We start from the raw sequence: 24,161 nt of genomic DNA, 5'->3' as shown, positions 1-24,161 counted from the left end.
TTTTTATTTACATAATTTATTAATTTTTTAAAAGTGAGTATAATAAGCTTTATTATAATAAGTTAATCATTTTAGAAAATGATAGTTACAAATTTATTTATTTTTTTCAATTTTTATAATCAATTGATACTAATTATAAAATTAAGGTAAATGGTATAATTAATATTTAAATAAGAAAAAATTTAATAAAAAACAATTTAATAAGAAATAATAAATTTAATAACAAAGGGTAAAATAGTCTTTTGTGATGAGTTTGTCCTTAATTGCAACAAATCAATAGTTTAGGGGGGACAATCTTTCGTTCAGGGGTGTTAGTTACAAAAAGCCAATAATTTGAGGAAATTTTTTACACTTTACCCCATTTTTTTTTAGCCATGGGTGCGAGAGGGAATGCCAAATGCAAAATCTAAGTCACACACCGGCAGGTATTATGTGACTTAGGGCTGTTCAATCCTAGCAAACAACCAGTCAGTTTTGATTGAGAAGATTCCAACAAGAAGAAATCAACGAATTATAAGAAGGAAATTAACCCTAACCCTAACCCTAACCCTAACCCTCACCCTCACCCTCACCCTCACCCTCACCCTACGCTAGATTTTCCTCTCCTTAATCAAAGATCAAAGTCCACAATTTGATGAACCGGCTCCGTGGCTTCAAGGATTTAAGCTGTGTTTGGAATGGGAGGATTTCACAATTGGATTTGAAATAGAATTTTAGGTGGTTGGAATGTATGGAATTTTAGAAGAACTGAGATTTGACGAGATTTTATTGGAAATATAATAAAGGTAACCAAATCCTTTAAGGAATTTGATAGGATTTGATAACTAACTATTTAATTTATTAAAATATTATTTTACAAAAATACCCGATTTTACATTTCTCATCCTACAATCTGATTTCACCTGCCTCATCTTAAAATTGTAAAAATTAATTTATTTTTAAATTCTTTTTTACAAATTTCATTTTATTCCAAGCATAAAATAAAATTTCATATTAATTACAATCCAATTCCTTTTACAATTCTATTTTCACATCTCAAAAGTATTTGGTTCCAAACAATTAAAGCGTTATTAATAACCCATCAACTGGTCGATTGAAGAGTTAAATCAGAATTTTTTTGGGTTTAGTCCAGGTGGGCCTTGTAACCTGTTCAGCCTCGTATGTTTGGGCTGGCCCTTTTATTAAAAGGTTACCAAATATACTTTTTAACAGAGCCTTTATTAGTTATTATTAAATGAGTGAAAGTTCAATTTGACCCCTTTAATCAAACCAGAACAAAAAAATTGGCAGCTTACAGATAATGTATATCCAAAGTCCAAACGTTGATTGTCATTAAATGGAACTCATGCATGCATAACTCATAAAAGTTCTTTTGATCAAAGCTTGTACATACAACAAATCCTTTTAAGGAATTTGATAGGATTTGATAACTAACTATTTAACTTATTAAAATATTGGAGTATTTCACAAAAAAAAATACCCGATTTTACATTTCTCATCCTACAAACTCCTGCCTCATCTTAAAATTGTGCAAAATTTATTTATTTTCAAATTCTTTTTTACAAATTTCATTTTATTCCAAACACAAAATAAAATTTCATATTAATTATAATTCAATTCCCTATTTTCAAATCCCAAAAGTATTTGGTTCCAAACAAATTAAAGCGTTATTTATAACCCATCAATTGGTCGATTGGAAGAGTTAAATCAGACCTGTTTTGGATTGGTCCAGCTGGTCCTTGTAGCCCGTTCGGCCTCGTATGTTTGGGCTGGCCCTTTTATTAAAAGGTTAAACCCTTACCAAATATACATTTTAATAGAGCCGTGAATGAGTGGTGAGTTTAAATTTTACCACTTTAATCAAACCAGAACAAAAAATTGGCAGTTTACGGATAATGTATATATCCAAACGTTGTTTGTCATTAAATGGAACTCATGCATGCATAGCATAACTCATAAGTTCTTTTGATCAAAGTTTTGTACACTTCACTTCTTTCTTTGAGAAATAATTAATCCTCACAAATCCCATTTCCAAACTACCAAGCATAATAATCAAACCAATCTTTTTATAGTTACAAATAATAGTCATTTAACATGCCACAATTTAAAATGAAAAGAAAAATGATTCTTGCACCAAATAGTTACAGTGAATTATTAGACTTACTTTTTTAATTGATCAATTATGTAACAAATAAGGAAGTAGAGTCCTTCACTTAATTGTATTTGGTATAAATAGTCAATTAAAAATTATTCGATTAGGCAATTCACTGTAAGTATTCAATGTGAATATCACTACTCAAATGAAAATCAGCTCTAAAAAGTATTCTAAACTTGTATGATCCTATGATCCTAATAGTGTGTGTGTGTGTATAAAATCATACATTAAAAACTAGGAAAAAAAATTAAATAAAAGATTACGTACATCTAACAATATAGCCTATAGAACTACGGCTGCATATGACATAGATTTTAATGGCTCAATCTTATGATTTGCCGAATCATACACTCCAAAATCCTCATTAAATGAAATAGATTGAGTTGAGCCTATATCTAAGATTGCATCTAAATGAGACAAACTTTATTTTCAAATATATATGAATTATGGTATTTGGCAAATAAATAATCCTCGTAGACCGTTAAGGTTTTTTATTAGGGTTAAATTTTCCATCAACTTCAAAATGAGTAGGTGATTTTTATGCATGCCACACTGAAAAAATTAAATAACAAAACTCATTGTACACATTATGAATATCTTTCTCACAAAGCCCACATCCCCTGATTCAATCTTCAAACTTGATTTTGAATCGGGTCTTTGATAGTCTTCTTTAAGTATTTGTTATTGAAGAAAACTGAAAATAGTTTCTGATCAAGGGTTAAATAAGCTTTATCTCTAACAATCTTCTTGATGATTTCTCGAATTTGCAATCTTGAAGTGCTTATTGTTCTTCTTCTTTAGGCTTTGGATGTTGTGGATGAATGCAGAATTCGGCAGAACTTCAGTGCTCTCACCCTGAATTCTCCCCTTTCTTGCTTGAAAATTGAGGGACGGAAGAATTTGGCAGAGCTTTAGTACTTTCACTTTGTGTCTTCTTCCTCTCCCCCACTCATCTCTCTACCTTTATTTTTGTAGACTTATAGAGGGACGGAATTGTAATTCGGCTTGTAATTTATAGACTTAATTGGTCTACTTAGGCTGGGCTTCCTTAGTTTGCTTTAAAAGGCTTGGGGCTTCATTACCCTAGTGTTGTGGGCCTGTGGGCCTTCATGTACATTTTACAGAAATCAATGTATACTGGTACAGCATACATATTCTCCCTTGTCCCTCAATATATATTGTTAATCTTTCCCGTGATGAATATAAAATAATATATTGCATTTGTTCTACTTTTTATGCATAAATATTACATGTAAATGTCCGTTTACATTTGGAAATCCTTGATAAATATTCACAATTTATTAATATCTTAAACCCTCGACTTTTCCTTTAAAAAAATGAGGAGATATTATTAAACCACGATGACAAATATTTATTAAAAGAGTTGTTTCATATAATTTCATACCTTTTTTTAAATTTTTTCCCTCCCAACATCCCTCAAAAAAAAAAAAAAATCCATTCTCTCCACTACCTCATATGAAATTTTTCTGTATTAAAACTGACACGTGGTATTACTATTTGTTACTTCGAAGAGAATTAGTCTCATTCAAAGATAATAAATAAATAATTCATCAAAAGCAGGTCAATACTTAGATAAATGGACTTTTCTGGTTTCATAATTAATACTTGTACATCAACCTATAAAAGACATTAAGAACATTTGCGCCTTATAATTACCATCCGGATCCAAGATTTTTCATTTTGGTTGATAGTCCATGCTATACAGCCACGTGGCCTAGGAAATTTATAAATTTATTTTATTTATATGCTCTCATTTTGATTAATAGTCGCTCTTCAGGCATGTGTAATCTCTAAATTATAAGTTTATTTTATTGATATCCTCTGTTGTGCTTGTATTTTGTGCCTTTTTATTACAATTAAAATAGTTCGTAGTTTTGTACAAATTGTAATTATCTATTATATATTTATATATTTAATTATCTATTATAATAGAAGAAATTTGAACGGATAAGTATCAAAACATATGCTCCACTCTCAAAGAAAAACTGTAATCCTAACTAGGGTGACAATATTTTACATTAATATAAGTTAGTTTGAATTTGATTTAATTGTGTTCGTATCATATTGGCACGATAATTAATATGTCGAGTTCGTATTTGATTCACTAACCCTTATATAATCAGATTAACTCGTTTGAATAAGTATATTGTGTTTGTGTCAAATATACTTTAAATGTATCTTGTCGTGTATTATTTTGTGTCGTATCAAGTATTAACATAGTTATTAAAATAGTTTATCATATTCATGTCAAGGTTTCTTGATACGAATGATAATCGCATCATGTTCATGTCGACCTACTTAACTGGATACCCATATCTTCACGTAATACGAACATGACTTGCCAACATGAATTACGCCCCTAACCCTAATCCTAATCACAAATTTTAATGAGCTAAATTCTTACATCTCCCATCTTCTGCATTTCCTTCTTTTTCTCTCTATTTATCTCTCTCAACGTCAATTTATGATTTTAAGTCTTTTTTTTTTTTTTTTTTTAATAATTAACTTTTCATTATTACAATTAGACCCTCACTTTTTATAAAAATATTTATGAATTTGTTCAGTTGTATCCCCAAAGTATCATGTCGTATTCCAACCGTATCAGACTCTTGTGGTATCACACCTAGCAGGGTAATATATTCGTGTTTCTTAATTTACAATTCGCTCCATTGTATACTAGCTATCACATTTTAATCATATCAAATTCATTCATATTTCAATAATGGTTAACTGTATCAGTCGCGGTATAACGGATTTGGACAAAGTCAATATAAATTGACTGATACGAATTATATATCGAATTTGAAAAATAATCGTGTATCGATCGATACGTACAAACTATGATTTTAACACGTATCCATACTTTATAGTCTAATTTACACTGGCATCAGCCGGAAGCGATGAACATAGAGGTGGGTGGATTCCAACTCAATTGTGCTGGACCCATACAACACTGTGTGTATAGGCTAGGATTGACTTTAGACAAAAAAAAAATACCTATACATCCATTTATGCGTAGAACTCAAACCCTCATCATTTCTTTCCGTCATCCTTATTGAAAACTTAGAAACTTATGATATGATTCTTTTAGGTGCCACGAAGCCCGTTATCTATAACTGGGCGCAAACACGTATATGTTTCATTTAAAAGAAAATAATAATAAATTTTCATTTTTGAAAGGTAATAAAAGCAAAAATGTTGACTCTAAGGGCTGGCCATTAATTTTCAGGTTTGTTGACCAGAGACTTTGACATTTTCTCTTCTTCGTTTTTGGCTCTCTTCTAGCCTTTCCTTCCTAGATGATGACTTGGTTTTGCCGGTAGGTACAAATTAAAAGTCTTCAGAGTGTTGAGACCATCGATACAGATCAAATCCCATATCTCTTTGTCTTGACATTTTTGCATTTATATTTCAATGTCTTGAATAAATTGGTATCTTCTTGTGTGCGGTGGTGTATAAGCGAACTGATAGAATTAGATTAGTTTCCATGTCATTCTTGACTTCCTAACTTCATGTATTTTGTCTTCTAATTAACTCTCTCTGTACAAAAGCACAAGTAGGGTCTTGCAGCTTGCTTGATGAAATGGTGAAAAAGTATGGTGTATAAAATAACAATGTAATATAGTTCTGAATTATTATATAATGCATTGATCAAAATAGTTGAAGAGAGACGTGGTTTTAATAGGTGTGATAAATTACGACACGACTCACCAATATGACTCAAACATAACACGTGATAAGTAGGTTTTGATTGACCTTAAATGAATTCGAGTCATAAACGGATTGACACGATTAACCGACTTACTTAACTGTTTCAGATTATAATTGAGGAGTTCAATTCATGTAACCCATTTATGACCCTTAACTCAACATGTTATAATCGTTAATATGACTTATATATTATGTTACTTGTTTAAACTCAATTACTATAAGCAGTTAAGTTATTTTAATATAAACTTTGACTACGTCTTATGATTTTTCTTTTTATTTTGAATATTTGGGTTAATTGTGACAAAATTTTTCTAGTATTTATTATGTAGTTATATATTAAATGTCTCATTTGAATAAACAGACCATTAAACAGATTAACGTGACCCGTTTAATAAATAGATGGGGTTAGTGCTTAGAGTTCTTGACACGATTATTAAATAGGTCGAGTTTGAGTTTATCTGTTTAATAAAATACCCTTATTTCAACACGACATGAATATGATCCACGAATACGAATTGTCATCCTCAATTTTAACAATAGCGAGTTAATAACCTAAAACGTGAAACATCCCAATAAGAAGAAAAATCAATATAAAAAAACCACAAAAAATTTATATATCTGGTGGAGACTGAATTTTACACATGTACGCAGTATAACTACTATTTTAATCAATCCTGGTGGATCCAATTGCTTGTCACACTTACCAACCTCACATGGCAAAACATTGATAATAAACATATTCTATTTATTTTTACTCCTTGTCTTCTTATTCTAGAAGCAATCATAATCCCATTTTCCATTCTTTGCATCAAATTAAATATACAAATATATATTATATATAATTTGTCAAAACCAAGTCCATGCAGCAATAATTTACATATATATATATATATATAATTTGTCAAAAGCTCAAAACCAAGTCATGCAAGAATACAGATTTGAATTAAAAAAAAAAAAATCTGTTCAACTTGGACATCCAAAATGATGGCACTCCTCTTGAATTATTCGAGTAATGGACTAAAAGTGATGGCCAGAAAATTTTATCAACTTGAACATCCAAAATGGAAGAAAAAACCAATTTGAAGCAGTCAATTATCTCCCTAATTAGCAAACATATATATATATATATATATATATATGAAGTGAAAGAAACAAAATAAAAAAATGGATTTCGTATTAAAGAATACATAATTAACTTTGATTATTCATGATGTATGTATATATATGTATATATATATTCAAACCATTTTTTTATGTGTTGTAGTGCACTCCTCTTGGCCTATTATGGCGGAGGAAACATGGTTTGACTTGCATAATGCGTGAAGAAAATAGGCTCAGGTAGAATGGACTTGTCAAGGGCTATTTGTGGGGTACCCTGACCCTATATATCTACCCTATTCCTCCTCCTGCTTGGGTCAAGAAATTATATTGTCAAACATTTGGACCCAGTGTCGATCGGATGCTTGTTATACTTTCTTGGACAATTTTGGCTCCTTCAACTTTTGAACTCACTTCTCTTAATTTTCGCAGTCACCGGACTTCTTCTCCGACATATACAGTAATAATTTTGGATTAATAGCTGGGGGGATATTGGCATATACACCCTTTTGTTACTGACCTGTAAATGAACTGAGATATTCATAAACATATTGGACTCAACTCATTTAAAACTAAGTATGGATTTATTCGTTAAACAAGAAAGTCGCTCTTAAATAATACTGGGTTCGATTCATCTAAGCTTGTGAACACGAGCTCATGTAGGCTCGTATATGTTTGTGAACATAGTCTCGTATAAGCTCATGAACATAGATTTGTAGGATCGTGAACGTAAGCTTGTGTAAAAAAAAAAAAAAAAAAAACACACACACAGACACACACAAACAAGCTTAAAAGGTAAGGATGGCATATTTGACAAGACTCGAACACGACACTGGATAATGGGTTTGCGTTTGGCTTAATCGTGTTTGTGTCATAATTGTGTTGACCCGAATTGGCACGATAATTAAACGTGTTGTGTTCGTGTTTAACCTGTCAATCCGTTTAACTAAATGTTTCGTATTCATGTTAAAAATGACCCGTTTAGCTAAACGTGTCGTGTACATATCCGAAATGACTTAAATGTATCTTATCATGTCAAGCCTTAACCCATTTATTAAACGAATTACACGTGTCAATTCATGTTACTCATGTAATAATCTTGTCAATGTTTCTTAACACAAATAATAATCGTGTCGTGTTCGTGTCGCTCTCTATAACAGAATACCTATGCTTTGACACGATACGAACGCGACCTGCCAACACGAATTGTCACTCCTATTTAAGGGCTCAAACACACTTTGCATTTGAAAGTTTGCTTGTGGGACCTCTCAAAATTTTAGAAATCTCGAGGGCGACCTTGTTTGTGTAGGCTAGTTTATGTTCATGAATAAGTTAAAACGATCTTGAACGCAAGCTCGAATGAAATTTTTTATTAACCAAATCGAGCATTAGCTTCTCAAAATAATAATGAGCCAAGCCCAACTCCAACTTAATTTTATTAGATCGAGCTAAGTCCGAACACACTTAAACTAGGCTCGGCTCGGCTCCGCTCGACAAGCTTAAAACCCTACTAATGTATAGGTAAATACTTTTATATGAGTCATTGTCATGGTCAAATAATTTTTTTTTTCTCTCTCTCTATCTTCTTTTCTATTGTCCATTGTTTCTTTTTTATATATTTAATTTTGGTCCTTTTTAGAATAAAAATTTTAAATTCTTTTTAATTACTTCTATTTCAAGTAAGTTGTCGGCCACAAACTTTTATATAATCCTGTGAGAATTGTAATTGGATTATCAATACACTCAAATGTTAGCCGAAGACTTACTATTTCCCTTTTTATACCACGTGTTTGTGTTTTTTTAGTTTTCCTCTCCAATATTTCCTTTCTCCTTCTACTTGACTCTACATATTCTACTTGACTACATAATTGGCTTAAGGATATATACTACGTTAAGCACAAGTATAAGACACGAATGCTGATTTTAATGTGTGCACATTTACATATATACGAGTATGAACACGTGTTTATATATATATATATATATATATATATATATATATATTAAAAATTAAGTACTTTAAGTGCAGGAAATTTTAAGTATTAACTTTTATATATTTTTTAGAATTTTTAAGTTGTCGTTTTCAATGCTAAGTTTCACGAAGTGACATTTATTTTTCTAATTGTTATTTATGTTATGTAATCAAATGCACTTAATCATAGTTTATTTAAAACACAATAAATGATCATCTTTCTTGAAAAAAAAGTATACACTTTTGTGTGAAACCATAAATAATGAAGAAATTAAAGTGATCGTGACACTAAACACACTCTCTTTAATTATTTCCAATGTAATAAAGACTTGTAATGTCAATTGCATTCGGTTTTCAAAAAGGAGATCTTTTGTTTTTCAAGGAAAAATATCTCATTAGTCTCCTCTCATCACGCTTTCAACCTTTGAACAAAAAATTTATTACTATTATTATTTGAAATTCTGTCTTTTTTTAATTATGTTTTCATACAATATTTTTCAATAGTGAATCGAACAAAAAATTTGAATTATTTTTTAAATTCTTATTTTATGATAACTGTCAAAAAGATGTTGAATGGTTTATTTATGGACCCCAGAAACCCTATAGATATTGTCATTATTATTATTATTATTATTATTTGTTTCTTAATTTCCTCCCAATAGCATTAATTAAATTTTTTAGTGGGACAAATGCATGGATCTCCTCACGCTCCCCCGATCGCGTGGTAACACGCTCCAAAGTAGGAGTGAGTCAATGTTGTGGTTCCAAAATCAACGTCATGGAGCGTACTTTTGACAATTTTGTTCCTCTGATTGGTCAAACTGTCACGCCCACTTCTGGAAGATACATTGAAGACTGTACAAATCACAAACAACATTAAAGAGCTAAAGGCTGTACAAGTCAAAATGGCAAATTTTATTCAAGCCACCTTTAAAAGGCAATCTTTTTATTTTCCGGGGCATTTTTGACCTTTTTCAAGTTTGGATTAGCCGACTAATTCCCTCAATCAAGGGCATTTTATTATGATTGTACTTTAGAGATGAACATTTTCCTTTTCTTTCCTTTCCTTTTCTTTTTTTTTTTTTTTTGGTCATATTTTTTTAGTGCTCTTTTTTATTTTATTTTGAAGTTGTAAAATTTGAAATCTCTGTCATTTAGCTTTGGAGCCTAATAAGTAATAGTATATCCTCTGATAAGTGAGAGGTGAGGGGTTCAACTTTTTTATAAGAACAGATAAATGTGCAAGTTTTTTTACAGTATATTAAGATGATGATTTTCCAACCACCATAAAGATTTTTTATCTTTCAATTATATTTTATAAATCATTTAAAATGTGATTCCATTCTATTAACATGTGGACACCCTCTCAAATGTGTTTGACAATTGATGCAATGACGAAGTAGAATAGGAAAAAGCAAAAAATAAAATAAAAATAAAAATAAAAAATAAAAGCAAAAGTAAATGAGTCTACATTCTTAAAAGGTGTACACGTTAAATGTCAAGAACTTCTCCCCTAGGTGAGAGGATGTTCACACATATAAATGTCAGGAATTTTTTCTCTAGGCTTTGTGGAATGCCATAATCACACCCATTTAGGACCCAGCATTCTTGCTGGATTGATCCATATGGGCTTGTCACGGTCCATTTGATAGCGTGTAAATATTGTTCGCTTTGCACACTCTAATTTCCCTGCTCCTGATTTTGTTCAAAACACGTCTACACAGTTAGCGGATGTCTACCCCTGCGCGCGCATACACACATATATATACATACCAGGAACTTCTCCTTTAGACGATGTGAGATGTCACAACATGGCCAAGAGTTCAACTTCCCGTAATGAATGCATGAGTGTATTTTTGTGAATAAACAAAATGTGGGGGTTCTTTATTATAATGATTTGTGATATCTAAATACAAAATATGATGAATCTGAACATGAGCCTTGACAGCAAGAAGAAGAAGAAGACTAGCCAATGAGATATATGATGAAGTAAGAGAGTCATTTGCCTTATACATGTGTGTTTTTTTCATTTGTTCAGTCATGCCTTCACGGATATATGAAGGCCTCTATTTATAGTCTCAGCTATTTTCAGGCTCTCAAGGGTCAGTCTAGTCTTTTAGCTCGAGGGGATGCATTATTGCATTAAATGCACTTTTTTGCAAAAATGGCAATAGCTGAGAGCATTAATGTGATTATAAGTGTTACAGTCCAGACATGTGGTTTCATCATCTCATTGGCTCGAACTATTGAGTAGTGCTGCATACCCACCCGTTTATACCCAATCACTTTCCCATCTGATTCCGATGTGAGACAAATAACCTTGTTACATTCTCCTCTATTCAAAATCACAATGCTCTCGTTGCGGCTCGGGCGACCCTGCTTACCCGGGGTGCTCACCCGGAAGCCTTCCTGGTCGGGTTTGGTGTGACACCGAACCAAGGACTGGGTCTGGCTCTAATATCAACTGTAACAGATGGGTGCTTGCCTATTTACCCAAAAGCTCGAACTATTGGGTAGTGTTGCATACCCACCCATTTATGCCCAATCACTTTTCTATTCGATTTTGATGTGAGACAAATGACCTTATTACACTAGGCCTATACGTTAGACGAACTCTAGCTTTTCATCTTCCAAACCAATGGTCCTTTTAGGTTCCCAAGTGAAAGCCATGGACCTTTGAGACCATCCTACCTTGGTCTCGAAATTTTGTGTGCTGCGTAAAAGGTCTTGAGCACTCTTGTGCGAGCGCCGCTATCGAGGTATATGATAGTACTCAAGCTTGACAAGTATTGTGAGGGTGTGCCACATGGATCTTGGTCTTGAGATGGATCTGTGCCCTGCACAAAGTGGATCTCAAACGCCCTTGTGCGAGCGTTGCTACCGAGGTTGCTCGAGCTTGACAAGTACCGTGAGGGTGTGCCGTGTGGATCTGCAAGATACATCCCATACAAAAAAAATATGTGATTTGAATAACTAATTAGAGTTTAAAGGTCTATTAGGTTCAGTTTTATAAAAAAATAAAAAATAAAAAAAGGTCTAAACTCATAAAATTATTTTTCAAAAATTATCAAAAAGACAATTCCATGAAAACAAACATTTTTTAAATAAGTTTCAAAAAAACTATTTATTAAACATATTTCTTTTATAGTTTTCTAATTTTTAATTCTCAAAAAATAAAAATTGTATAAAAAAACTGAAGAAGCAGATCCTAAATATTAAGGATAAAGTTGGCATTTGAATGCCACACTATAGAACTTTGCTTTCAAATCCTTTTGAGTTGTCTCATCTCGATCACTTGCTAGTTCCACTCCATTTGTTACTTAACCCAAATAACTACCACGATTATATATAGTTACATATGTATGTGAGTATGTGTATACGCGCGCACATGTATATTCAACATTTTTCTCTGTACTTTTCTGTCAATGATAACCCACATAAAAAGACTTGGTTCATGTTCTAATTAAGATTCCTCCTGGTCCCCCCAAATTAAAACTGGACGAGTCAAAGTCAAAACTCATGAACTTGACCAAGTAGCACACACCTCTCGAACACTTTTCACATTATATATATAGAGAATCTTCTCCCAACCTCAAAGCACTATCTTACACTATTTCATACACTGCGCACATCTGGAAGACACACCAACTGCAGATACAGAGAGAGAAGAAGAGGAGGAGGAGGAGGAGGAGAGAGAGAGATTAAACATGGAAGTGGAGAAGATGATGGGCAAAGTAGATACTACTAATAATAAGGCTGATGAGGATGACGATGATGTTCCGCTGCCGGGGTTTCGGTTTCATCCCACAGATGAAGAGCTTGTAGGGTTTTATCTTCGCCGGAAGGTTGAGAATAGACCGATCAGTATTGAACTCATCAAACAGATTGACATCTACAAATACGACCCTTGGGATCTTCCAAGTATGCATCTAGTTATATATATATATATTATTGAAGTTGTTAATTTTGTGTTCTTCCCATATTTGTTTAAATATCTTCATTCAAGGCTTAGAAGTATGCATGTAAGGAGAGTTTAGTTTTTACTAGATTAGATATTATACATATTTGTATTTTCTATAATATGTATGGTGATGAAATTTATGGTTAATTTCTTACGAGCAAATTAATGGTGTTTAATTGTTCTCTATGCCATCTTTTCATTGCAAACGAATTAAAACAGAATTATACTATAAATTATTAATATATATACTTCATGATTCATATGATTTAACAAGTATCAATTCGATCTGTCAAAACTTAGAAATAGAACATATATCTGTGTTAAGGTTTAATGAAATCATAGTTAATTAATATGATTTGACAAGTGACCAACCACTGACTACTTGCAAATAAATTAAGAATCCCCTATTAGAGTTTCATGAAATGATATTTACTTTATTATTTATTTATTTACTCCCTTTTCTTTTTCTCTTCTCTGTTTTTTTAAATACATGCCTCCAGTTCTGTAGGGATATGCCCTCCTGCAGCAACCATGCATATAACGTAAAAATGAGTTGATCCATTTTGATCAGTTTGTCACAAGAAAAATAGGTTAACCAATTTTTTTTTTTATTAACGTACAGACTGCATGAACATCAAAACGTACGTGCCTTTCCTCTTTTTGGTTCCTATACATGCTTAGTTCGTTTTCTTAACATAAGCTTTTCACTGCAAACCCACTAGAATAAGGGACTATTATGTCCATTTTTTCAAAAACAGTTTATAAGAATTTAGAATATCTGTTTTTAAAAAATTATAAAAGATAATTAATAATAAGGGACTATTATGTCCATCTTTTCAAAAACAGTTCTCAAGAATTCAGAATATTTATTTTCAGAAAATTATAAAAGATAATTAATATACTTTTTTTAACCAAGTTTCAAAAAGCAACTTTAGAGATGGTCAATAAAACACATTTTTCTCCAGCTTTTTTATTTTTCAGTTCTAAAAAATAAAAAATAAATCAGAAAACTGTTATCTGAAAACTGAACCAAGTAACCCTAGTTTTTGTAACAAGTGTTAATTTTCTATCTTGTCTCGAATTTTTTTCTCTATCTCATCGTGTTGTTTAATCTCTTTAATTTGGTGGATTTGCAGAAGCTAGTAATGTGGGAGATAAGGAGTGGTACTTCTTTTGCAGAAGAGGGAGAAAATATAGGAATAGTATAAGACCAAATAGGGTGACTGGCTCTGGATTTTGGAAAGCCACTGGCATAGACAAGCCGATATACTCTGAAGGGCGTGACACCATTGGACTCAAGAAATCATTGGTATACTATCGAGGAAGTGCAGGAAAAGGCACCAAAACCGATTGGATGATGCACGAGTTTCGCCTACCGGCTGATGATCAGAAAAGCACCAACAAACACATCGATGCAAAAAACAATATTCCTCAAGAAGCTGTAAGAAACTAACTGTTACCACTTTTCTAATTTTGGTTCATACATATGGTATGGTTGTTAGATAATTAAGCATTTAAAGTTTCATTTCTTGGTGCAATTATAAAAGAAATATCTTGCTCGATCTCAACTCAAGCATGACGCTGTGGATAGAATTTGAGAGTGCACGATTTGTGTACCACTCAATCTCTCTTTTGTGGAGAAGAGTTCATACCATCTGAGTTAGTGTTTATTGATGATCGATTTTGTATTGCAACTTGGGTCATTCCTCAGGGCAAAGGTAAAAATCAAGCTAACAAGGATAAACAATCACCTACTTTGTTCATATGACAAAATTTAGACGAGTGCGCAAAATTATACTACGCTAGGTTTGTTACCAATAAAATTTAGACGAGTGCCCAAAATTATACTATGCTAGGTCTATTATCAATCTTTTCTTCTTAGTATATAATTTATGTACACGGTGGATTTGGGGTGGGGGTCCTATGAAAAACCCCCCCTTACCCATCCCACCTTGTATAAATTTCCCATCTCGTCCCTACCTAACCGGCCTTGTTTAACCAGGATAGGGGTCCCTCTGAAAGACCCCTCTTACCCAGCCACCCTGTATAAATTTCCCATCTCGTCCCTACCTATTCCACGTTGTTTAACTATTTTTGTATTTTTTTAAATAATAATGAAAAGGATAATAGTATACAAAACGGTATAAGGCTGAATTATTAGGGTTTTGATGATTTAGCTTATGAAAGGTATTTTAATAACTTTAGTATTACATCGAGGTATTTAAGTAATTATGCAATATAAAGGCGGGGGATATCTATCCCCGTCCCCACCATGCATCCGCCCCAGTTTTGTTCACCTCAACCTGTCCCAACCCGTTGCAATTAAACAAACCCAAAATTGTGCCAATAGGGGGAGAGTGGGGCAGGTTCCCACCAGGACAGGGTAATTTGTCATTTACGGAATAGTGTGCCCGTGCTAATTAATTATATGTTTATATGCATCAATCTTTCCCTCTCAATGCCTACCTAAACACAATATACAATGACTAATACACTTCATGTACGTATATGTACGCTTTAGTTATATGCTTTTATATATCTTTAATTTGCCTGAATTAGTGTACAATGGAATGCACTTTAAATACACACACATATGCTAATTATATGCTTTTCTGCTTGGATTTTTGCAGGAAGTTTGGACACTCTGTCGAATTTTCAAGAGAAATGTGTCATACAGAAAGATAACAGATTGGAGAGAACAACCAGCTGCTAAACAAAACCCAGTTGATGCAAGCTCCAAAACCTGCAGTGTAGATTCTGATAACAATCCCCAAAGTTACATCAGTTTCAGAGCTCCACTGCTTCGACAGACCGAAAAGATGAAGCCCAGTGCTAATCATGTCATTAACAACACGAACCAGTTCATGTCCAGCCAATTAAGCTCCATATCTCAAGTTCCATCAACTGCGTCCTACTCTAGCTTTTCGAGTCCGGACATGAACGGGTGCTTCACGTATGGGGACTGGGATGAGCTCAGATCAGTTGTGGAGTTCGCTGTTGATCCATACCTTTTGTAAATGACTCTCCAGTGATTGCTAATTACATAAAATTAAATAATAGGAAGTGGGATTATATCTATATATATATATATATATATATATTGAAACTAGTTAGATTACCCGCGGACTGATTAACCATCAAACTTCCCGTGTTTGATTGACAGTTGAAACCATAAGGCATTTCATTTTTGTTATTATTATTATTATTTTTTTTTTTGGATCTAAATGATAGAAACTGATACAATGTGTAATTGTGTACTTGTATTAATTTGTTTAGATATATACTTGGCATGTTCTTATATTTTTCTTTGTTGTTCCATGATATGCAACATATTAGTGATTTTTCATTCATATTATAGAGAGTTTGTCCTTTTTGACAAAAGATTGAAACTATTAAGGGTAGCAAACAGCAAAGAATCAAGGATGTTAGCTGACGGAGGTTTCTTATTCTTTAGATGTACACATAGCGTAGGACATGGACACATAGTAAACAGGACTAACATAAATATAAATCAAAGGGTTGAGGCAGGTGGATCCTATATACCTTGGTATTCCTCTTATTACAACTAAGCTCTCTGCAGCTGATTGTCATACTTGGTGGACAATACGATGAAAAAATTTTGTAACTGGACTACAAGAGCTCTTTGTTTTGCTGGAACTGGAAGGCTCCAACTTATCCAAGCTATTCTGTATAGCATGCATATTTTTTGGACTAATCTCCTAGTTCTTCCTGCCAAGGTGTGTAATCAGATCAACAATGTTGTACAAAATTTCCTTTGGGTTGGTCCCTCAATGTCAAAATTTAGGGCCTTCAATGGGACAGAGTGTGAACACCTAATTAAAGAGGTTGGTGGCCTAGGAATTCATGGGACAAAGTGTGAACACCTAATTAAAGAGGTTGGTGGTCCAGGAATTCATGACATCAACCTATGGAACAAAGCTAGCTAGCTGCTGTTATCATACATCTATGGAATATTAATTTGCTCAAATGACTCCTACAGCTTATGGAAGGATTGGAGCTGCAAATATCTTATCAAGAATAGAAGCATTTGGGAAGTTCAAATCCCAAATAACTCTCCTCATGGTTTTGGAGGAAACTAGTTCAGAATAGACACCTAGCTGAGTCTTTTGTCAAACACATGGTGAACAGTGGAAAATCTACACTATTGCTAGCTCTACTGTGACAACGTACTGGCTCCCCTGTGGCCCATTACTTGGGTTACAAGGATGGCATTACAACAGATTTGTGAAAGTTTCTCATGTTATCTCCAATAACCAGCGGACTTGGCCTCCTTGTATGATCTCCAACCCCAAACCACAACCACGATGACATTATATATCCAATGGACACCATCCCCCACAAAAAGGCCTACTCCCTCAAACGCACTCGCCAAGCTCTGTTCGATCCCTAAACGTTCTTTCTGCCCATGGTTAGCCATCCAAGATAAATTGTTAACTCTTGACAAGCCAGCTATGGACTACCGTATGCAACCAAATGTATGAATTTTATGTGTAAGAGCAGCATAAAGTCATGATCACATACCCTTTCTCAAAAAGTTCATTTGGTGAAAAATTCAGGATAAATTTGGATTCTACACTAGTCCGAATTCATTGAATGATTTCCTTGTATGGGCATCATCAAATTGGAGACAAAAATTAAAGAAAAGTAGAATCCTGGTTTGGAAGCTTAATTACCTTGGCAAGCTTTGTGTATCATGTTTGGATGGAGAGAAACAACCCAATCTTCAGGAACAAATGCAACCATCCGAGAATGACATTAATTTATGAATAGTGTGAGATTAAGAATGTTTTCAATGAAGAAATGCAAATGCCAGTATGCAGAGACAGTAGCCAGTGAATGGAACCTTCCCTCATCCTTCTATCATCCATCCCACACCAATCCTTTCTTCTCCTTTACCCAATACCAAACATAAGTGCCTTTTGTTGCCTTCGCCCCGTTGGACCTTGGGGTATGCCCCAAGTATACTTGTATTTATTTTCTTTTCTTTTCTTTTATCCATACTTACTTACTAATTAAATAAGATCAATTCAAAAGCACTTTATTTCCTTATTTATTATAAATAGAGCAGACAACCACATATTCCAAAGTCAGAAATTTTGAATGTCGGTCTACCAAAAGTTTAGAGTTGTTCCTGTTACGAGTTGTTTTGGTTTGAAGATTATTGTGAAAAGGTATGTGAAGGTTCTATGAGTAACAACAAGTTCTGAATAATTTTATGGTGCTAATTTTTTTTTTTTTTTTTTTTTTTTTTTTTTTGGTAAGCGAGATATTTTATAAAATTAGAACAAAAACCAAAAAATAAAAAAATAAAAAAACGAATGGCGCATATATTTTAAAGGGGAACTTTTATTGTCCGTGCGTAAACTAGTAGTCAAATAAAGTGGTTTAATCTACAACACTTCATATATGAATCAGATATAATTCATAAAACTTTTATCATTATATTTTGCGAAGAAATCGACCGAGTTTGGAGTCCGAGAATTTCTTAAACTGTAATAAATTTACAGATTAAATTTGTTCTCCCACTCCTCATTCATTACAAAATTTTAAACCCTTTGCGTATAAATTTTAAACGAAGTGCATATAAATTTGTTCTCTTACAATTTTATAACAGTTTAAGGTCGCGTCAACACAATTTTATTATAGCATTAGCATTGTACCGTCAAAAAAATAAGTCAGTAGTTAAATATTAGATTTGAATGAGCCAGTGTAACCACAAGTAATAACCCACCATTGGAGCAGGATGGCATTCGCATCCTCATTGAACTTTTCCAAGTTAATAAAGAGAAGATTATATCTTTTTAAAAAGGTAAAAAAATTGTAATTCATGTCCATATCTCTCATCTAACACATTTTAGGTTTAGTAGAATCCTTTTTTTCTCCTAGTTTATACTCACACACGTTTCTTCTGAAATTTAAACTCCTGACCTCCCTTTGAAGAGTAAGAGACTAAAATCCTTTTGTTTGAACCGAAGTGATACAAACTTAAGAGAGGGTCTCTCCTCAATCGCCAAGATGCAAAAACTCAAGCCCGCAAACAAACAAAACCATTTTGCTTGGCTTCCCAATCCGAGCTTTTCTCACTAATATTGCATTAAAATACAAAATGACACATATATCACTATTAAGAGTCAAAAAAGAAAAAACTAATCACCAATACAATGTGATGTCATTTTTGAATATATGGAAAATATTAACAGACACTAACCGAAAAAAAGGTAGACAAGGCCCTTCAAATACTGAAGAAATAGTTTCGAAAATTTACTCCTACAGTAGTTGAAGACTTGGGACAAAGAACACTCTTGAAATAGATCAAGAGAGAATTCAAATTAATAAATGAATCCTGTAAAATCTTCCTAGCAAGGTACGTTTTAAAAGTTTCTTTTAATAAAAAAACCTAAATACTAATACTACCAAAGTTTAGGGACAAAATTAAATTAAAAGCAAATTACTACGACAAGCCAAGGTCTCCCAAACGCTTAAATCCTCACCAACAAATAGGATATTCCCCTTTGTCTCCTTTCTCGCTTTGTTTCAAAACCCCAACATCTCTCTTATATTTTCTTTCAGGCATATACACTGTATTTTGAAATACTAGAAACTATCTTCATGACAATATCCAACGAGTCAGTAACCTAGCGGTACCAGACTCCTACTTCTCAAAGGGAGGTTAGGGGTTCGAGCCTCCTTGGAGGTAAGTGTGTGCGAGTATCAACTAGGAAAAAAAAAAGACAATATCCATATTAAATAGACCTATCCTAAACAAAAAAATCCAAGACAACGTTCATATTCTACTTGAAAATTTTATAATACAAGATTTTGTTCACAACAGAGAATGAATACTATGTACTTGCAGCTTCGCTAATCATATCATCAATAAAAGACCACACATTTAATAGGTCATACATCCATATTAACAAGGCAAGACAAAAGTAAAAACATAAAACAATGAATTATAGCATGGGTTGTCAGAAGTTAAACCATTCAGTAACAAGTTTTAAAGCAAACTAACCAAGACCAGAAATAGGAAATCAATACCACCCATTCATCATGGGTAACCCAAGTCAAAAACTCACCGAAAAAAAAAAAAAAAAAAAGGTAAAAAACATGAGTTGCTGCATACTGAAACAACCAGCAACAAGAAAAATTGCCTGCAAAAAGAAAAAATAAATGTCAAGGACATCAAACATAAAAGAGCACAGAAAACAACAAGAGTATCAGAAGTAAATTAATGTTTTATGCATAAGAGAAACAATTACAATGGATAATGGTTTAAATCAAAACAAGACTACATAATGATCCGGTCAAATCATATTAAAAAAAAAATGTCTCCTGGCAAACCAAAAAATTGATCTAAGCAAAGATTTATGATGATAGATCAGAACATTGCAAGAGAAGTTAAGATTGTAATCCTTTATGGCTATTTAAGGACATAGAGTGCTAGAAAGCAAGTCATAAATATTTAATCACAAGTTCACACCACTGACACTATTTCCGGAGTGGGAATTCCGGTATTCATACCATGAATTGTGACTCTAATTTAGTGACCAAATCTCAACACAAAATAGGCTAAAATATAGGTAAAATAATGCACGAAAAACTCATTAAAGTAAAACAAGTATTACATATAGTTGTCCGTATTCGGGCCATTAACCGCCAGCAAGCACGAACAGCATGAATTGCAGCATGCAGATCGAGTGACAAGAACGTATGTGATCTCTATTCATAGTTATGAATAATGTTCGCAATCTTGTGGCTACCAAGGATGGTCTCATATCTACCTAGGTATGATGATGCCAAAATATATTAATTGGTCCAACAACAAACAAACTTTGCTACCCTGCTGTCCTAGTTCACACTTGGGATCAGTCGTGCCTCCATAACATAATAAATGTCAAGTATATCAATATAAAAGAGCACATAAAACAACAAAGGTATATGTATAAGAGAAACAAATACAATGATTAATGGTCTAACAATGCACAAAACAAGACTACATAATGTTCCGGTCAAATCATATATTTTTTTTAAAAAATGTCTCCTAGCAAACCAAAAAATTGATCTAAGCAAACTTTATAAATTTCACCGACATGGAAAAAGGTCATAAGATACTATGTATCTGAAAAAGTATTAATTCCAACCAATATTGAACTTAAAATAAAAAAGAGAAATGTCCAATTGGGCGATGGGGTCCATATATTTATTCTAATATCTTAAACCATAATTAACGGAAATATTAAAGAATGTGAAAGCAACTTATTTAGACACGTAGTTTCCCACATTAAAAGGTCTAACATATCACAAAACAAATGTAATGATGCAGCAATTCAACAATTGTGAAATTAAAAAAGATTATAACAAAGATGCAATACAAATAAACACTAGACACCAACAATCTGAAAGACACCAATTATCAAGGCTACACCAGAACATTGCATCAAAGAAACTGCAGAAGGGGGGAAAACTGTCACAAACAAAATAAATTTCTACCGCTTAATCGCAGCATCAAGGAATGAGAAATTAACAATACGAACATTCATTTTTTTATGATCAGACACAAAGAATGAGAAATCAAATTACCTGTGTTTTACGCAAGCTTACACAGAAACTAACCACAATTACCTCTCCTCCTCAGGGTAGGACCAGGATAAATACCAGGACCTTATCCAGCAACACTATCAGCCCAATATACCGCATTTCTCTCTTGTTGAGGAACCATCTCAGCAGGATCATGAAGAGCCATATTGACAACAGGAGCCTGAGAAGCAAAACAGTAGCTCGATCGACAACAAAACTCCCTTCAGGAATTTCTATACTGAGATGACGAGTCCCAGAATCAGCATCCGGAACCCTCTCACTGAGGAAGGTCCGGACTACTGAAACTGTAAATGCCCCCGTACTGTTGTTAACACATCTCTCTGCCATTGCCATCTCACAGAGGAAGGAGGAAGGTGCGGACTATTCAAATTGTAAATGCTGCTGTTAACATATCTCTGCGATTGCCATCCTCCTATGGAGAAGATATGAACATCGTTTGGTTGCATTTGTTACTGTCGATATATAGTCTTGCAGTCTCAAGAGTGCTAGGACCTTCTGTCAACTTGGTATTGACTCTCTTTAGCCTTGAACTGTCCTATAATTATCTGTTTGAGATAGCTAACTCCAATGGCCACAAAGGTTTCCCATGGACATATGTCATGTAGTCATGTGCATTATCATTGTTTCTCTTGATGTCATATATTAATTCAATGGGGATAATATTGCTTCAGGGAATTAAGTATAATCGCTTATCTTTGTAAAAAAAAAAAAAAAAAACCATCTCAACAGGATCCTCAGCCATATCAACAAGAGGAGCTCGAGGAGCAACAGTTCGACAGACAACAGAACTCCTGAAATTAACAAGAGGAGCTCGAGGAGCAACATTTCGACAGACATCACAATTCCTGAAGGGAGCTCTGTTGTCTATCCAGCTGCTGTTGATATGGCTCGGGATCCTATTGAGATGTTTTTTTTCCCACCATTATAATATTATCCCATTGAATTAATAATTTAATATAAGAAACTTAAACATAGAAACCATAATAAGGAGAAAAGGATATGTGGTCCGCTCTGTCAAGCAGATAATTGTATGACAGTTCAAAATTAAAGAGAATCAACCAAGTCGACAGAATTCCTAACACTGTTGGGATCGTCAGTAACAAATGCACTAGTAAATCCTCCATAGAATGATTATCGCAGAGATATGTTAACAGCAATACGAGGCATTTATTACAGTTTAAGTAGGCGCACGTACGACCCCTCCTTGTTATCTCAAATACTAACAGGCATGAGGATTAACGAGATAGCCTCACAGCAAATTCTAGTCCTAATCCCTTTGTTAGGGCCCGGGGAAAAAAAAGCAATAATTTTGAAGATTTAAAGACGAAATACATGACTACTGAAACACCAGAAGCAATAAAAGCAGAAAAGAAGCGAAGCAGACCTTCTTTCAACTTCACAAATTCAACTTTTTGGGGAGGTAACTAATACAGACTGGTTCCAACTCCAAAACTCTGAAAGAACCCACCGGAGAGCCAAGACGACGATGTTCAAACCTTGCGGCAGAGTCGGAAGTGGGGAGCGCCTCGGCATTGGGGAGCTGACGGCGATACAGTAGAGATCCACGGGCCGTGGACGGCCGATGGGGCAGCAAATCAGAAGTGAAGAGGACGTGCCACTGTAGACTTGTGGTTCTAGGGTTATTCTTTTGGGCAAACTACAATTACCTCCCCTGAGGTTTGACCTAATTGTAACTAAACCTGAGATTTGTCATATTTTTGCAAAGACCCCCCTATGTCAGAATTTGCTATGAATTTACTTACTTACCCTCATTATTATATTATTAAAAATATTTAAAATATTTTTAAATATCAAATGACTATTTTACCCTTATACAATTTTTTTTTTTTTTTTTTTTGCCCTTTTTCGTCCTGCCATCCTTCTCTTTCTTCTCTCCTCTCTCTTCAGCCACTACCCCACCCCCAATCACCACCACCACTCAACCTCTTACCACTTCCATCTCTCTCCACCAAACCTATTTTCACGTTTCAATCAAACGAATGAGAAACCACCACCTCAAAAATATAATAAACTAAACTAAACTTAATCCAAAAACAAATCAATTCAAAAACAAATCGGAAAAAAAATAAAATAAAATAAAATAAATCAACCATCCAACTTTCTCTCTATACTTCTCTCTCATGGAACCGAATGAAAGTGGACTGAGCTCTTATTACCACCAACAACACCACCTTCCACAACCACCACACCCTCAACTGTAAGAAAAAAAAAATTGTCTTATTATTATTAATCTTAACTTTTGTTTAAATGATTTTATAATTATCCATATTTAAGATATGTGACTCTTATCATATAACTACAGTTTATTTAGAGAGGAGTGTGTTAGTTGATGGAATCAACATGTCTCTTTTTGGTAACGTTTAAGAAACGGTCCCAGCCATCTATATATATATATATACACGTGAAAGAAAGTCTGAATTCATCGTCAGTTTCACAGGAAAAGATAGAGGGTTAAAGAGTATTTCTGATATAGTTCATCTCAAACTCAAACTGCTAAAGATGGCAAGTATGTGTCCAAACAATGTTTATGCATTAGAACCATATATTTTATTATTGTTGAATTGCTTACATGTGGTATCAGAGCCAAACATGAATTCTGATGC

General features: G+C 33.5%; 1 protein-coding gene and 1 long non-coding RNA gene across 2 annotated transcripts; one reads left to right on the top strand and one right to left on the bottom strand.

Moving 5' to 3' along the window:
* Positions 1–12,566: 12,566 nt before the first annotated feature.
* On the top strand, positions 12,567–16,218 carry LOC132312346 (transcription factor JUNGBRUNNEN 1-like). The gene is made up of 3 exons (XM_059810686.1): positions 12,567–12,878; positions 14,055–14,359; positions 15,549–16,218. Exons 1-3 carry the CDS (start codon positions 12,665–12,667, stop codon positions 15,933–15,935), a joined length of 906 nt encoding a protein of 301 aa, XP_059666669.1. The 5' UTR covers positions 12,567–12,664; the 3' UTR covers positions 15,936–16,218.
* Positions 16,219–19,868: 3,650 nt separating this feature from the next.
* Positions 19,869–23,206, bottom strand: LOC132312345 (uncharacterized). The gene is made up of 3 exons (XR_009483247.1): positions 22,922–23,206; positions 21,520–21,697; positions 19,869–20,090 (listed from the first exon to the last, which is right to left on the bottom strand). It is a non-coding gene; the product is annotated as an uncharacterized LOC132312345 (long non-coding RNA).
* Positions 23,207–24,161: the final 955 nt, after the last annotated feature.

This window comes from Cornus florida, unplaced genomic scaffold (genome assembly GCF_030987335.1).
Source record: "Cornus florida cultivar Cherokee Brave unplaced genomic scaffold, ASM3098733v1 CherokeeBrave_3.0.0_Hap2_Chr06, whole genome shotgun sequence".
In the NCBI taxonomy this organism is placed as follows: Eukaryota; Viridiplantae; Streptophyta; class Magnoliopsida; order Cornales; family Cornaceae; genus Cornus; species Cornus florida.
Note: the sequence above shows the minus strand (reverse complement) of the source record. Positions and strands in the feature narration are given on the sequence as shown.

Bases quoted from the DNA above. Each gene is read 5' to 3' on its own strand.
- LOC132312346 (XM_059810686.1), top strand. From the start codon at position 12,665: ATGGAAGTGGAGAAGATGATGGGCAAAGTAGATACTACTAATAATAAG. The intron at 12,879-14,054 runs GTATGCATCTAG...GTGGATTTGCAG, and splicing joins CGACCCTTGGGATCTTCCAA to AAGCTAGTAATGTGGGAGAT. The intron at 14,360-15,548 runs GTAAGAAACTAA...GGATTTTTGCAG, and splicing joins ACAATATTCCTCAAGAAGCT to GAAGTTTGGACACTCTGTCG.